Source organism: Carcharodon carcharias, chromosome 3, assembly GCF_017639515.1.
Source record: "Carcharodon carcharias isolate sCarCar2 chromosome 3, sCarCar2.pri, whole genome shotgun sequence".
NCBI classification, from domain to species: domain Eukaryota; kingdom Metazoa; phylum Chordata; class Chondrichthyes; order Lamniformes; family Lamnidae; genus Carcharodon; species Carcharodon carcharias.
In genome coordinates this window covers 207156847-207174109 of record NC_054469.1, presented here as the reverse complement: position 1 = coordinate 207174109, position 17263 = coordinate 207156847, and the positions used below count along the sequence as shown (strand labels likewise).

At 43.0% G+C, this 17263-nt stretch overlaps 1 protein-coding gene across 2 annotated transcripts in view; it reads left to right on the top strand.

Annotated features, from left to right (window-relative positions):
* cep72 (centrosomal protein 72) overlaps nucleotides 1–17263 on the top strand; it is a 170568-nt gene that overhangs the window by 135068 nt on the left and 18237 nt on the right. For both annotated transcript variants that reach the window (XM_041184602.1, XM_041184603.1), the window contains 6 exons: nucleotides 3194–3397; nucleotides 7134–7450; nucleotides 10051–10204; nucleotides 11979–12184; nucleotides 13686–13806; nucleotides 14579–14690. In XM_041184602.1, coding sequence (XP_041040536.1) covers nucleotides 3194–3397; nucleotides 7134–7450; nucleotides 10051–10204; nucleotides 11979–12184; nucleotides 13686–13806; nucleotides 14579–14690 — 1114 coding nt within the window. The remainder of the gene's footprint in view (nucleotides 1–3193; nucleotides 3398–7133; nucleotides 7451–10050; nucleotides 10205–11978; nucleotides 12185–13685; nucleotides 13807–14578; nucleotides 14691–17263) is intronic.

Genomic DNA, 17263 nt, shown 5'->3' with positions numbered 1-17263 from the left:
CAAGGGTAGGCACTCTCACCTCACCTCTGGTGTTCAGCTCTTTTGTCCATGTTTGAACCAAGGCTGTAATGAGGTCAGGGGCTGAGTGACCCTGGTGGAACGCAAACTGCGACTCATCCGGTCCCGGTGCCTCGACAAGTTTAAGTACCAACAGTTTATCTAATACCACCTCCTTATCAATTTTTAACCCTTCTAGTGATAGAGTTTCCTCTTCTGTCAGCATGGCCTGGATAGCATATGCTTCCTTGGTAAAGACAGATGCAAAGTATTCATTTAATACCTCAGCCATGCCCCCCACCACCACCACCACCACCACCCCCCCCACTTCATGTGTAAATCTCCTTTTTGGTCCCTAATTGGCACTACTCCTCCTTTTACTACTCTTTTACTATTTGTGTGCCTGTGGAAGACTTTGGGATTCCCCATTATGTTTGCTGCCAGTCTTTTCTCATAATCCCTCTTCACTTCTCTTATTTGCCTCTTCACCTCTCCTCTGATCCTTCTATATTCAGCTTGGTTCTCAATTGTATTTTCTACCTGGCACCTGTCATAAGCACACTTTTTCTTCTTTATCTTAATTTCTATCTCCTTTTTCATCCAGGGAGCTCTGGATTTGTTTGCCCTACCTTTTGAGGTAATATAGCTTGACTGTGCCTGAACCATTTCTTCTTTTAAGGTAGCCCATTCTCAGCTACAATTTTTCCCGCCAACCTTTGGTTCCAGTCTATCCAGCCCAGCTCCATTCTTGTCCCATTGAAGCCAGCTGTCCCCCTGTTAATTATTCTTATTCTGGATTTCCCATTGTCTTTTTCTACTGTCATCCTAAACTTTATGATACAATGATCACTGTCTCCTAAGTGTTCCCCCACTCACGTTTGATCTACTTGGCCCATCATTTCCAAGAACCAGGTCTAGCTGTGCCTCCTTTCTTGTTGGCTGGGCACATAGGAAATTCTCCTGAACACAGTCTAGAAACTCTTGCCCCTTTTTCCCCTTTACACAATCACTATCCCAAAATATATTTGGGTAAATAAAGTCCACCATTATAACTACTCTATCATGTTTACATCTCTCTCTAATTTCCCTGCAGATTTGTTCCTCTACATCCTCCCCTCTAGTTGGTGGCCTTGAGACTACACCGAGCAAAGTAATTGCATCCTTTTTGTTCCTTAGCTCTAGTCAAATTGTTTCTGTCCTTGAACCCTCTAGGACATCCTCTTTCTCTACCACTGCAAGGCTCTCCTTAACCAACACAACCACCCTTCCCCCTTTTCTTCCTGCCCTATCTTTCTTGAACACCTTGTACCCAGGAATACTTAACACCCAGTCCTGCCCTTCCTTGAACCAGGTTTCTGTTATCGCCAAAACATCATAATTCTGTATGAAATCTGCACCTGTAACTCCCCAATCTTACTTACTATACCCCATGAATTCGTATACATGCAGTATAACCCTGGTTTAAACTTCATGACTCCCTTACTCTGACTCCACCTATTAACTTACTATTCTCTATTCTAGTGCTATCTGTCTCTCCCAGTATTTTGTGCACCTTGGTATTACTGTCTAATATTCTCTCTTGTTTCCCTGCCAAGTTATTTTAAAGCCCACCCAATAGCACAAGCAAAACGCCCTGCAAGGAACACAGCCTGGGCTCTGTTCAGGTGCAACCAGTCCAGCTTGTATAGGTGCCATCTCCCCAGAGCCAGTCTCAGTGTTCAGGAATCTAAAGCCCTCCCTCCTGCAACACCTTTCCAGCCACGCTTTCATCTGCCGTATCCTCCTATTTCTATACTCACTTGCACGTGGCAGTAAGAGTAATCTGGAGATTACTACTTTTGAGATCCTGCTTGCTAATTTTCTACCTACCTCCTAAATTCTGTTTGCAGGACCCACATCCCCCTTCCTTGTCAAGAGGCAATGGTTAGATTCTCTCTTGTTGGAGATGGTCATTGCATGGCATTTGTGTGCTGCGAATGTTACTTGCCATTTGTCAGCCCAAGCCTAGATATCCGGATCTTGCTGCATTTGGACATGGACTCCTTCAGTACCTGAGGAGTCGCAAACAGTGCGGAACATTGTGCAATCGTCAGCGAACGTTCCCACTTCTGACTTTTTGATGGAAGGAAGATCATTGAAGCGGAAGATGGTTGGACCTAGGACACTATCCTGAGGAACTCCTGCAGTCATGTCCTGGAACTGAGGTGATTGGTACCAAGTCATTGATACCAACATGGACCACAGCCTCTGGCTGTTCACTCTCCCCCAGAATAATATCCTACAGCTGCTCGGTGACATCCTTGGCCTTGGCACAGGGAGGCAACATACCACCCAGGAGTCACATCTACAGCTGCAGAAACGCGTCAGTTCCCCTAACCAAGAATCTCATATCACTATTGCTCTTCCTTTCTTCTTCCTCCCCTCCTGTACAGCCGAGCCACTCATGGTGCCACAAGCTTGGCTCTGACTGCAATTCTCTGAGGAACCAATGCCGTCACCAGTATCCAAAACAGAAAACCAATTAATGAGCAGGACGCCAGGGGTTTCTTGCACTACCTGCCTGGTTCTCTTGGACTGCCTGGCAGTCACCCATTCCCTTTCTGCCTCTATGCACCTAACCTGCGGTGTGCCCATCTCTCTGAACATGCTATCCACATAGCTGTCAGCCTCCTGGATGCATCACAGTGATTCCAGCCGCTGCTCAAGCTCCAAAACCTGGAGCTCAAGTTTCTGCAACTGGCAGCACTTCCTGCACATGTTCATCTAGGTCACCTGTAGTGTCCACGACTTCCCACATATCACAGAACATGCCTGCCACATAACCAAGCTGTCCTGTCATGTCTTAACTTTAATTCCCTTACATTAACTTCATTTTACTCTGGTTTACTTATTTAACTTTACATTACTGACTGCTTAGGAAGCAGTTTTCCATACAAAGGGTAGAAGAAACCCAGAAATCATCTTTTGCCCAAAAGGCTGAGTCATTTGAAATTTTCAAATCTGAGATCGATCTTTGTTTGATAAGGGTATCGCAATGCAGGCAGGTAAATGAAGTTGAGATACCGATCAGCCATGATCTAATTGAAAAGACAAATGTTGTGGGACTACGATGACCGATATGTTCCTTTTCTGGTCAATGAATTCTATTATCTGTATGCTTTAACTGAGGATTGTGCTTTTATTTATTTTTACTTAGAATATCCAACATTACCCAATGCTTCCTCTCCACGATCTTGTGCCATTGCATGTGGCACAGAGGGCACTGCACGATGTGGCCGAGTAACATTTGCAGATGATAAACCCCGAGAGTTCCCTGCAGTGGATCCCAACTTGAAATTTCAAGATGAGGCTGAAGCCTACCACAGGCTCACCTCCCGCTCACGCTTCACCCCACATCCAGGTACAGTACTGTTGTAATATTGCAAACTCCATACAAAATTACAGAGGCAAGAAAAGATGCAAAGGATCCTTCAATCAGTTTACATATTGTCCCCAAATGTATACAGATACAGTCTCTTAATTGACTTCATTGTCATTGAGAAATACAGGGCTGAAAGAGATGCACCAAATTATATCATAGTGACTTATGAATCGTTACTTGATGAAACATTAAAAAAAAGAGCTGTGTAAAGTTTAAACAGTACATTAAAAGAAATGTGAAGGCTGACATGGTAATCTGCAGTAAAAATAGAAAATGCTGGAAACACTCAGCAGGCTAGGCAATACTTGTGGAGAGAGAAACAGCAGTTAATGTTTCAGGTCAATGACCTTTCGCCAGAACTGGAAAAAGTTCAGATGTAACAGGTTTTAAGCAACTACAGAGGTAGTGAGAAGGGGAAGGAGAACAAAAGGGCGTCTACGACAAGGTGGAAGACGAAAGATTAAATGACAAAAGGGACGATGGTGCAAGGTCACTTTTGTCATTGAGCCTCTCCTGCCGTCCACACTCCTCTGCCCTGCTCCACCCCCACTGCCATTTTGTTCTTCCTCCTCCCTCCATGCCTTTCCCTGCCTCTGTTCTTGCTCAAAAGCTGTTTCATCTCTAACTTTTTCCAGTTCTAGTGAAAGGTCATTGATCTGAAACATTGGTTTCATAACTGTTTCTGGAAATTCTGAGATCTGGGGTATTTTAACTGGGGGGTACCCCAGAGATCCACTGGGAGGATTCCCCCCTCTCACCCTCCCCCACCCCGGCTACCCCCCGACCAGAAGTCCCCATGTAAGGATTGCACAGTAATTGCCCAGGAAGCTTAGATTTCTATTGGACAATTGCCCTGCACTGGGAGCCATCCGCTAATGCAATTTAAATCGCAAACTTTGGATTGTTCCGACACTAATGGTTACCCAGAAAAAGTTAGAAGAATTAAAACCACTTTTAACTTCTGAGAAGCTATAGTACTGATTCATCCCACCCCCTCCCCCCCCCCGACTGCCCACCTGACCCCTTACAGGACCCTGCCACCGACTACCCCGTAGACTCCCCAATTGCCCTCCCCACTGCACAAATAACCCTCATGACCTTCTTGACCTACAACTACCCTCCCACCCCCCCCCCAATTAACCTGTGCTCTCAAATAAGCCTTCCCGACTAAGCTGCCCGACTACCCTGACCACTCCCCCATTGACCCCCCACTGACCACCACCTGACCGACCCACCCCACCCCACCCCACCCTGCCCCCACTGACTACCCACCCCACCTCCATTGACCACCTGACCCCACTTCCACTGACCACATTGGCCACCCACCAACTGACCAAACCCCACTGACCACCACCACCCCTAAAACAACCACCTGACTGAGTTTTAGCTGAACAGTTTTAGCTATAGGTGCAAAGGTACAACATTCCTAATCAGAGTTTAATAGTTGTAAATGTGTTGCACCTTAAAAGGGCAGTAGTTAATTGATTACCTTAATTCCTGAGATCAATTTAAACACTGATGTTTACAACCCAAAAGTTGATTTTTCAGTTCATTGTGGCTCTTTCTTAGAGAAATCCAAGATTGACCCCACTGCTCTTTTTTCTCCCCATTTTATTTTGTTTATTAAGGTACACAATATTGGTCTGCTATTTTGGACTTTATTTGGGGGTGGAGGAAGGTCACAAAGGTCTCCTAATTCCTATTTCATTACTGATTGTAATGGACAGATTAACTTTGAGGTAATTTTTGGAAAAAGGATACCTTAGCAAGAGTGCCACCTACTGGGTTCTGCTTGCCTAGCAATACACAGCCCTCCTGCTTGTAACAATGCACCACAGTATTTTAACCTTTTGGTGGAAAGCTATTACAAAGTCTACATGTTTTTGTGCTGTCACTCGATTTCTTTCCAAGATTTGAGCATCATCTTATGTATTCCTGTGTTACCTTCCACATTTAAGCTGACAATACCCAGCTGCACCTCCACCATCGTGCTTGACTCCTCCACTGCAGGTGTGTTGCCTGACTGCTTGTCTTGGTTGGGCTGTAATTTCCTCTAAAACAGTAAACTTCTTCCTTTTTGCCACTGATTCTATGGTTACAGGCTGAACAATTCAGCTCACAGCCTTACTATTCTGTTCAGCCTTGAACTAAGCTTCAGACTGCATATTATTTCCATCACAGAGGCAACCTACTTCCACTTCCATAACGTTGTTCATTCCTCCTCTACCTCTGCTGATCTGCTACTGAAACACTCATCCATTGCTTTGTGGCCTGTAGACTTGACTATTCCAGCATCTCTTAACCAGCTTCCCATCCTGCATTCTCATAAGCTACAGTTAGTCCAAAACCCCATTGCCCAATACCAGTCCAATACCACACAAAGGCCTACTCAGCCATTACCTCTTTCCTTTCTGAACTACATTGGTTCCTGGTCCAACAACCGCTCAAGCTTCAAATTCTCATTCATGTATTTTAAGTCTCTCCAAACCTCTGTAACCTCCGCTAGCCCTACAAGTGTCCATGCTTCCCCTAACCCCAAAATTATCCTTTCACTGACTATGGCCCCTCCCCCCCAATCCCGACACCCTCTGCCCCACCATTAACCTCCATACCTTCAGCTGCCTAGTCTGCCCTATAATACCCTCCCTAAACAACCCTGCCTCTCCACTATTCTCTTCTTAAACCACCTCTTTGACCAAGCTTTCAGTCATCCCTCCTAATATTTCCTTTGCCTAGATATTCATATTTGTCAGATTACATTTCTGTGAAATGCCTTATGGCTTTCTTTTACTCCAATATTGTAGACTCTACTTTTCCAGTGCTAGCGCTATGTAAATGCAAGCTGTTGTTAGTTAAGAATAGAGGGGTAGTTTGCTTAAGCAAAATAGTGAATCTCCCCATGCTTTAACCTGTTTCTTCCTTTAATGACATTGTGGGCCCTTTCGGGACTGTCAGATAAAATGTATTCACGGCTTGTTTTGTGATTTCTTGAAGCATTGAGATTAACTTTATGTTCACCATCAGAGAAAACTTTGGGGAGCTGGGTGCACAATGGTATTGTTGCACCCACTTTCTTTAATGGCAATCTATAAGAAAGTGTTCTACTCTCACTCAGTCGAAGGACATCCTCCAGTCACAGTGTTGTTGATGGAGACACGGCCCAGCTTGAATATATGTAAAAATGGCAGCTTCTGACTATTCACATTCCCCTCTGCAGCACTCTATTGACATGTCAGTGTGAAGGCGCATTTGCTCCCCTACTTCATGACTGCAATACCTGGTTTGATTTGAAGACTGTGCTGATTTGTTTTCCAATGTCAGCTGAGGTGGCAGCCAGAGAACAATTGGATTTAATGCCCCAAGGCTAGGGGCTTGCTGCACTGTCAGAGGTTCTATTTTTCATCAAACTGAGATCCTGCCTTCCTTTTCGGTTGGATGTAAAAGATCCCATGGTATAGTTCAGAGAAGAGTAGGGAAGTTCTCCCTGCTGTCCTGGCCAACATTTGTCCCTTAACCAATACCGCAAAAACAGATGAACTGATCACTTATTTTGTTACAGTTGTGGGACCTTGCTTTGTGCAAATTGAGGTTTCTGCATTTCCCTACAATGCAGCAATGACTACACTTCAAAACCAATCAATTGGGAAGGGATTTTGGAACATCCCGAGGCATTTCTGAAATGCAAGTTCTTTATAACGTATGGTACTCCCCACAGGCTCCTCCTCGCACAGTCCTCCTGCACCACGGCATCAACTTCCCAAATCGACAGCATCTTGCACTTTCCTTGGTTCCTTGCCAGCCAATGACATGAATGGAGAGAAGCCAAAAGCTGGAGATCAGCCCTTCAGGCTGGTGCATGATCATCCTGCAGAGATGCTAAATCTACTGGGTGGGCATCCCTCAGCAGCCCCGACTCTGCCAGCCTCTCATTACAATCAGACAGAGGAGCCACATGTAAGAAAGCAGCATGCATCTCAGAAACCTGGCGATGACGATGGGAGGAGCAATGGTACTAGCCCGAGAAGCTGTGAGGTGAGTCGCTATACTCAGAATTGGCTGAGTGGCAAAAAGCAGAGGGTGATGGTCGAGGGTGTTTTTGTGATCAATAAGTTCACGAATGATAGGAAAATTTGTGGGCTGGTAAATAATGAGGAGGATAGCCTTAGATTACAGGAGGATATAGACGGGCTGGTCAGATGGGCTGATCAATGGCAAATGGAATTTAATCCAGAAAAGTATGAGGTGACGCTCTTCGGCAGAACAAACAAGACATGGGAATACACGATGAATGGTAGGACCCTGGGAAGTCCCGAGGATCAGAGGGACCTTGGTGTGCATGTCCATCGGTCCCTTAAGGTAGTGGGATAGGTAGATAAGGTGGTTAAGAAGGCATATGAGATACTTGCCTTTATTAGCCAAGGCATAGAATATAAGAGCAGAGAGGTTATGCTGTAACTGTATAAAACGCTGGTTAGGCCACAGCCAGAGTATTGAGTGCAGTTCTGGAATCGGCATTATATGAAAGATGTGATTGCACTAGAGGGAGTGCAGAGATTTACCAGGATGTTGCCTGGGCTGGAGAGTTTTAGTTATGAGGAGAGATTGGATAGACTGAGGTTATTTTCCCTGGAGCAGAGGAGATTGAGGGGGGACATGATTGAGGTGTATAAAATTTATGAGGGGCATAGATAGGGTAGACATGAAGGAACTTTTCCCCTTGGTGGAGGGATCAATAACCAGGGAGCATAGATTTAAGGTAAAGGGCAGGAGGTTTAGAGGGGATGTGAGGAAGAATTTTTTCACCTAGAGAGCGGTGGGAATCTGGAACTCACTTCCTGAAAGGATGGTAGAGGCAGAAACCCTCAAAGCATTTAAGTATTTGGATGTGCACTTGTGATGCCATGGCACACAAAGCTATGGGCCTAGTGCTGGAATACGGGATTAGAATAGTTGGGTACCTGTTTGACTGGCACAGACTAAATGAGCAGAAGGGCCTTTATCTGCTGTAGACCTCTATGACCCCATAACACATGTGATTTTGGAGAAGGAGGGCAAGTGGAGCTTAAACTAGCTGCTGACATTCACCAAACCAAAAATTTTAATTGCACTAAACTGAAGCAAAACTCCTGTGGATATTGGAAGCCTGAAATAAAAACAAAAATTGCTGAAACATTAACTCCCGTTTTTCTCTCTCTCTCCACAGCTGCCTGACCTCCTGAGTGTTTTCCAGCGTTTTCTATTTTATTTTAAATACATTGATTGGTAGAATAGGAGTGTCAAAATCATCAGACATTCCTGGTTTATCAAGTCTTGTTCCGATTGCAGATCCAACACTTTTGCGTTACGTTGTTGCAGTGTTTTGTTCAGTTATAAAAAAAGATACAGTTAGCAAATGCAGGTGTTTTTCTTCGAGGGATTTCAGTGTTCTTCCACTTTTACTTGCTGCAGGGAAAATTTGATTCAGAAATTGGTTTTTGAATTTTTTTAAAGCTTCCAGCGTTGGACACTTCACTCATAGTGCTTTGAAAACTGTTATCTGCTGTATTATTTCTGATGCTGGCATCCTGTAGTAATTATGGTTTTGTTATATGTTGGACTGTACCTTTAAGAATAGTCCCGTGATGTAAGAGCACATGATCTGTGTAAGCCAATGTGTTAGCAGCACGGTATAATTCCACAGTCACTGTAGAGGTAGAGATGGAGCTGAAACCGTACGTGTAGTTGCTGCTGGCTGTATTGTAAATAAACCTACGGTTTCCACTTAGTAAGTTGTCTGCAGATCAACTCTATTACAAATAGGCGACTTGGCCACCCTACAACACATCCTAACTATGTTGAAGTGGAAATCCTGTAGCTGAATGTACAGAACCAAATGCTACCCACGAGTATACAGGATGCACAACACATCACAGCCCATTACGGTGGTATTAATTGAATGCTAGCCTCTGTCCAACAATTGCTGCCCGGCAACAACCCTGGCACATGCATCTTGATCGAGCTCGTACAAGTGAAGAGCTCCCCTGAATGGGTCCATGCTTGCATGGCAGTATGACAGTCAGAGTGTGCAGTTTGCCAAGTTGACAATGGCCAGCATGTGACTGAATGCAATTCATTCCCTGCAACACAGTTTTTCTGTTTAAACAGGAGAGCCTGATCTTTGACTAGAAGTCAGTATTTTGCAAGCAGGCATTCTGGAAAGTGAGACCCTGCTGTGACTATTTTTTTCTAAGTCAGAGCCAGGTGATCTATTCTTGTTATGTGAACCTGTTCTGTGCACAATAACATTAAAACAATTATAAACAAAGTATGGTACTGCAAACACTCCGCAGGTCAGGCAACACCTGTGGAGAGAGTAAGAACAGTAAATCTATCCTTTGCAAATAAAACTGAGTGAATTTGCACACGCGGTAGTGATAAGGCAGTGGATTTTCTTAATGCGTAAACACTTTCAGTATAATTTTCTCCCTTTAACAAAAGTAGGCTATTATTGTCAGCACTGGACAGTTTATTTTGCCAGTTGATAGCTTGAGCAAATGCTATGAAGCTGATGTATAATTTTGTGGTGCTCTGTAAAAACGATAATGTCTGAATTTTACACTACTTTTCTCTGCTGTATGATTTCCATTTTACAGATAGTTCAATCGATGTCCAATGACATACTGTCTATAGGATGTCCAGCAGTTGATGCAAATCCCTTTAACCCAGACCTCATGGTTAGTTTTCTAGATCTAGTTGACAGATACTGGAACGGATTTAAGTCTCTTCATTGTAATGAAAAATTTCTGAGTGAGTACCCTGCAGTTTTCTTTTATAAATTTACAATTATTTCAAAGTTTGGATGTGTCGTAGTTTAATGATAAGATGCTTGCTACCCTACTTTCTCCACTTACCTCGGGTGTCAATTGTGGCTTAGTGGGTAACACTCTCAACTCTGAGTCAGAATGTTTTGGGCTCCATTCTCACTCCAGAGACTTGAGCACTATTACTTGAGGGAATGCTGTACTATCAGAGGTGCTGTCTTTCAAGTGAGACGTCTGCCCTCAGTTGAACATAAAAGATCCATTGTATTATTTTGAAGACGAGCAGGAGGTGTTTTCTCTGGTGTCCGGTCCCCATATTTATTCCTTGACCGAATGACGACAATTCAAAACTGCTTCATTATCTGTGTGAAACACATTGAGATGTGCAGAGATCATGAAAAGCTCCACATAAATGTTAATCCTACAGATCTTAGAAGTTGGGCAAAATCTTCAGGAGTATTTAGTAAAGTCCAAGAGTGAAACTAAGGCCTTTCTCATTCTTCATAATGAAGGTAAATGAAGGATCTTCCCCTTTGACGTAACAGTTTAAAAAAAAATTAAACAGAATTCTTTATTGATTTTCAGCTCTTTGTTGAGTTGCCATTTTATGCTTTGCCTTGCATTGGGAAGCCCATCCACTGACACTGACCAGTGGTCGGTCATGAAGTAGCTCCAAAGTCATAGCTTTCATTTCAATCACCACATCTGCAAATTAGGGACAGTCAATAGTAGCTGATTAAACAGCAGTACCCAGTATCAAACTTCCTTGACTCAATCATCTTGTAGTATCCAGGTTGGTCCAGAATGATGCCAATCTGCAAGATTCATCATGAAGCTATTTTCTGATGCTCCATCAAGTGGCTTCATCAGAGTTTTTGGAAATCCCTTCCTCTTCTTTCTTTCCCCCCTCCTCTCTCACTTCTGTCATCCCGCATCGCCTCCTCCCAATCCAGCAGTACACGAATCTTACTATCCCATGTACCATTTGATTATTTACAAATGACATCTAATTCTGCCCTCATCATCCACAATCTAACTTACCTGTTCAAAGTTCTAAGGGGAACCATCTTTTTAGAGTCACATTGCTTTAAGCATAAATGGTTTTCACTTGCAACAAGAAATTATAGTAAAGTAGAGGTTTTAAATTGTCCTGAAGTACACCATTAATGCAAGTTGTGTTTGTCAGAGGCTCATTATCTTTTATACAAGATTAGCAAAATAAATTATGCTCAATGCTATATGGAAAACAGGGCATTTATATATAGGTAGTGTCTCAAAACTGGCAACCTCGGGGCCGACTCCATGCCTGAATTTGGAACTTGTCAGTTTTCGGGAAAAAAAATTGGAACCCCTTAATTCAGTGAATAGGAGGCGCAGGAAAACCAAATGATATGATTGCAAAGCACTTTGAGGTCAAGGGTCGTTCCTACCCCTCGGAGAAATAACAGGTGCACAAAGCCACATCGATGCAACAATGCCCTGAGCTTTTCTGAGCTGGGTCCGGTGAGGTCAAGGGTCACTAAGCCACTCAAAATGTCAGGCACGTGAAATGGGTAGCTACTGAGCTCGCAACCGTGCTGATGCAGCAAATCCCCAAACAAGCCAGTAAGTTTTTCACTCATTTAACATTCTTGCATGGTGCGCTTTTTCGGACACTACTAGTTTCCGGACATTGCCGTTTTCTAGATAACCAGATTTGAGATACTGTACCTGTAATGTGTATAGCTGTTGACATTCACTTTTTTTTGTTGTCTAAATAGATCAGGCAAGAAAAATGATGTGCGTCATTCAGGAGCAAGTGGCACTCGAAAACCAGCCAAAAGAAACTAAGAAACTTCAAGAAAGGATAAACAATTTAAAAGCGAAGAATGAGTCTTTGGAAGCCTGCCTTTGCCAGCACAAGCAACAGTATACTGAAGAATTCCAAAAGCTGTCTGTGCAGCTGACGCAAGCTCAAAGGGACATGGTGAGAACTGGTCACTCATTAATTCAGCCTACATCTGTGAAAGTCAGATTGTGTAGAGGGGAATAGTTTCGATCAATCCCATCAATTATTTTAATCATCTTAAGCACCTCAATTAGATAACTCCTTAATCCTCTATATTCAGGGGAATTCTAGCTTAATCTAAGCAACTTGTCCTCATAATATAACCCTTTTTAGTACCTCATACATGTAACATTTCAAAGATATTGATTACAGTTGCATTCAGGGGCAGCTGATGAGCATTAGTAGTTGGGCAACTTGGACGTTGATTTGAAAGAGCCTGGCCTAGAAGGAAACGGCATGTGAAAACCCAGCTGGTGCCAATACTAACCTTCTGTGACGCAGGCAATTATTCCTGTAGCACAATTCCCTGCAATTTCTAGGTTTATCTGCAGTGAGATGCAACTAGGTCCATAAGAGTTCTGAAGCAGTGGGTGACGACAGGAAGGAAATGATTTAAAGAAGACAGTATCCCTCACAAATTAAACATTGTGAAGCTAAAAGACAGCATCTGTTTCCTCGCCAGTGATTCTATCTTCCTCCCTGACCATTGTCTGAAGCTGAGCCAGACTGTTCACAACCTTGGTAGCCTATTTGATCCTGAAATGAACTTCCAACCTTATATTCTCACCATCACAAAGATCACCTGCTTCATCTCGTCTGCCTCTGCCTCAGTCTATCTGCTGCTGAAACCCTCATCAATGTTTTTGTTACCTCCAAATTCATCTATTATTTAGTCTAATATTTCACACTCGATAAATTTGAACTCATCCAAATTACGCTGAAAGCCGTACGTCATATGCACCAAGTCCCATTCACTTATCACCCAGGTACTCTGTGATCTACATTGGTGCCCGATCCACCTACAGATTAATTTTAAAGTTCTCCTTTTCGTGTTTAAATTCCTCATGGCTTAGGACCTGCCTATCTCTCTAACCTCCTGCAGCCTGATAAATTGTAAGTTGTTGTTGCAATCTAACTAATAAAAATGTTCCACAGCGATAACACTGTTTTCCTTGGGGTGGCTGACACTATCTTTAAGAAGTTAGAACAAGTAGTAGGGTACTCAGGTGTGTGTAGAAATGCATTGAATATATTATTGACAGAAAAAGTGTAATAAAACACTTGGTAATGTTGAGAATTATTTGTGGCTTTTTATTTTATAGAGTGAAGTGTAGGCCTCGAGAACAAACGAGAAATGAAACTAATCTCATTAGTAGTAGTACGATTGGGCAGACAGTAATCTTGTATTGGCAAACACTTTGAAATGTCTATGGCCAAATAATGCACTAGACCAGCCTGATGGTGTCATAAGTGTGACCTCTGTCTCTTTACAGTGCAGTTAAGACACAATTAAGTTCTTGTGAATACAGTACCATAAAATTCTGGGGGCTTCTTTTAAAAGTAAATATTTGTTGTTTTGTTTTCCCTTTGTAATAAACTTTTCCATGGGTTCTGATTAACTCTGACTCTGCTATAACAGGAAACATTGAAGGGTTGTTTAGGTCAGACTTTGGATGAGAAAAACCATTTACAGAACCATCTGATAAAACTAGAACAAAAAGCACTTAATGCTTCCAGTTCCACAAACCAACAAGTTGAAGGTGAGTTCTTATGAATGGGCCTTTTATGAATTCAGTACATTAGAGTGCTTTCATTGTGTAGACTTTGTGAAATAGTGTGTGTTTTGAAAGAGAAAGCTTGTTTTATGATTAAAAACTAACCAGTTTGCAAACTGTGCCATGTCTAAACCTTGACCCTGTAGCACCAATAGGTTGGAAAAAGAATTCATCCAGTGCAACAAATTTATTAGTACAGCTTGTGGGGATTAGTTAATTATTTCTTCTCATTGAAAGGTTCAAATGACCTCAGCAGGCTTTAGTGGAGGTTCTACAACTACCAGAAGAGCCATTTGTAATAGTTAAACTTTCCTGATCTTAGCATATCCTGGCTGCTTCCATTGTCAATTGATTACACTCTTGTTTCTGTGTCAGTCAGTCTTGGGTTCAAGTGCCGCTCCCTGACTTCACCTAATTCAGTGCTGCACTGTCGGGCACCGTGTTCCAGCTGAGGCATTAAACTGTGCTGTGTAATAATTAGCTATTTAATGTTCAAAATTGGCTGTAAAACACCTTGGTCACTGAGGTTATGGAAAGCATTTTATGAATTTAAGTTCTTTCCATAGCAGCAGCTGCGCAGCTAATATATTTCTAGAATAAAAACAAAAAATGTTGGAAAAGCTCAGCTGGTCTGGCAGCATCTGTGGGGAGGGAGAGTTAATGCTTCAGGTCACTGACCTTTCATCATACATTTCTAAGTTTTCTTGTGGCATAGGCTTGCATTTACTTTTCCAAAGCTTATTTCTCTTATATTTAGAGCTGCAGAGCCACAACCAGAAGCTGCAATGTGAGATTGACAATCTGAAGCATCAAGTCCAGTGTTACACCAAAATCCAAGAACTGACTGATAAGCTCCAGGAAAGCCACAGGTAGCAGTAATTCAACCAGGGCATCGGTTCTCAAAACCACGCCTTTTGAATTCTATCATATCACTGTACCAAAAAAAAGTGATTTGCACAGTCCTTTTGCAGAAATTTTCCACAAATGAGTAGCAGGTTGCATCCTTTGTAACCTGTTGGAATGGGCTGGTATTGCACCAACTCACTGAGAAAATTACAGAATAGGATGACTTTCTTTTTGCAACATCATCCCCGACATTAATCTTCCCAACCTTCCCTATGTCCTTTAGCGTCAGTGCATTATCCGGATCTCTCTTATCCTGCAGGGACCACCATCCCTCCCTCGTGACTTGGTCAGTGGTGTGTGGAGGATGCAATCTGTGAAAGGAAGGTTAACAACCTTGTGGAGCTGTTTACATCCTCTTAATGAACATGCACCTCACTCCCATCCGACCCTTCAAGCCTTGGAGGGACTGTGAATAATTAACATGCTGTTTTTTTTTCAGGAAATAACTTGTGGCAAAAAGAGATCTAATCTATTACATGGGGACAGGCATGGCAGTGACGTAGAGGAGTCCTCCAGTGTTGTAATGTCACGAAACATCTCAACACCTTAAGCAAGGTTGTCTCTTTGTTATTCCCCTGCAACCCGCCCCCCCCCACCCCCTCAGAAAATGTTGGCCTCTGAACTCAATGAAGGATGCTGATTAGTAGAATGAAGAGCTACAAGGGAAGCAGGCTTCCTTCCTGCATTTTGTGTTGTACAGTTGGAGCTGGTTACCCAGTAGCGAAATATTTTACTAGTATTTCTAGGAGACAGCAACCTGTGCTGTGCCATAAGAGCCCCTAAAAGAGGAGGTTAATGATTGAGTTCATATTTTTAGTTTAGATCACATCAACACTTGTTAATAGGAACATAAATAGGAACAATTTACTGCCATTTAGATAGCTTGATAGTTGAAGGGCTGCTTTGTTGATCAAAGTTTGTACACGTTTCAGTGATGATTCCACACTCCTTGGACAGCAGCTTAGGGAATCCCCACAGAATATTTCCCAAGTCAGTTCAGTTTTAATTCTGAACAGGCTTTACAGGGTTCCCACCATCCGCATCCATCAAAGCTCATTGCTCCATAAATATACCAGCAGATGGAGAATGGCCATGCTGAATTTGCACTAGCCTTAAAAATATGTATGTATTTTTGGAAGCCTCACAAAGTGCAAACAAGCACCTTATTAAATGCAAATGTCATATTAAGTGCCATGTACAGCTTCTGGGATTTGGGCATGTCTTTTGGCTCCAGCACTGTTTGATCATATAGCAGTCAGCCATGGCTGAGTGGTAACTTTCTTGCCTCAGTGTCAGAAGATTGTGGGTTCAAGCCCCACTTCAGAGACATAAGCACTTAGTCCAACTTGACACTCCCAGTGCAATACTGAGGGAGTGCTGGGCTCTCAAGAGGTTGTGTCTTTCGGATGAGATGCTAAACTGAGTCCCCATCTGCCCTCTTAGGTGGATGTAAAAGATCCCATGACACCATTTCAAAACAGCGATGATTTTTCCCTGGTGAACTGGCCAATTTTTATCTCTCAAAAATCATCACTAAAAGAAGCAGATTATCTGGTCATCATCACATTGCTTTTCGTAGGACCTGACTGTGCACTAATTAGCTGCCATGTTTCCCTACAGTACCACAGTGACTACTCTTCATTGGCTGCAAAGCAATTTGGAACCCCCTGAAGTTGTGAAAGGCGCTGTGTAAATGCACATTCATTCTTTCATATGAAACAGGGACGTTATGCCATTTGAATGTAGCAATCTGAAAAGTGTAATAAAAACAGAAAATGCTGCAAGTAGTCAACAGGTCAGGCAGTATTGTGGAGAGAGAAAGAGAGTTAATATTTCAGGCCAATGACCTTTCATCAGAACTAGTAAAAAGTAGAGATGTAACTGGCTTCAGGCATGTACAGAAATAGGGAAAGGGGTCGGTGAGGGGGGGAGAGGAGGAAAGAACAAAAGGGAAGGTGTGCTAGGGTAGAAGTGGTGCTCAAAATCATGAGGGGTCTGGACAGAGCAGGTGGGCAGGAAACTGTCCCCATTGGAAGAAGGGTCAAGAACCAAAGGAAACTGATTTAAAGTGATTTGCAAAAGGTCCAGAGGCATCATGAGGAAAAACTTTTTTGACGCAGCGAGGGATTAGGACTGGAATGACACTACCTGAGAGTGTGATTGAGCCAGCTTCAATTCTGGCTTTCAGAAGACAAGTGGATAATCATCTGAAGAGAATAAAGTTGCAGGGCTGCAGGGAAAAGGCAGGGGAGTGGGACTAGCTGAGTTGCCCTAGCAGAGAGCCAGTACAGACAAAAGCCAAGTGGTCTCTTTCTATGTTGTAACAATTCTATGGTCCAATGGAGGCAGGAGTGATTAGTGTGATGGTGGAAGGCAAAAGGGGGTGGTAATGGGACTATAAAAGAAAGTAAAGGTGGGTCTAATGGAGCTGAAAACAACAAAAACAGAATAAATGCCAACAACTGCTGATGAAAAAATGGGAGCAATGGTTATGATCTGCCATTCCCCACCCCACTCCCACTCTGCCCATGTCCTC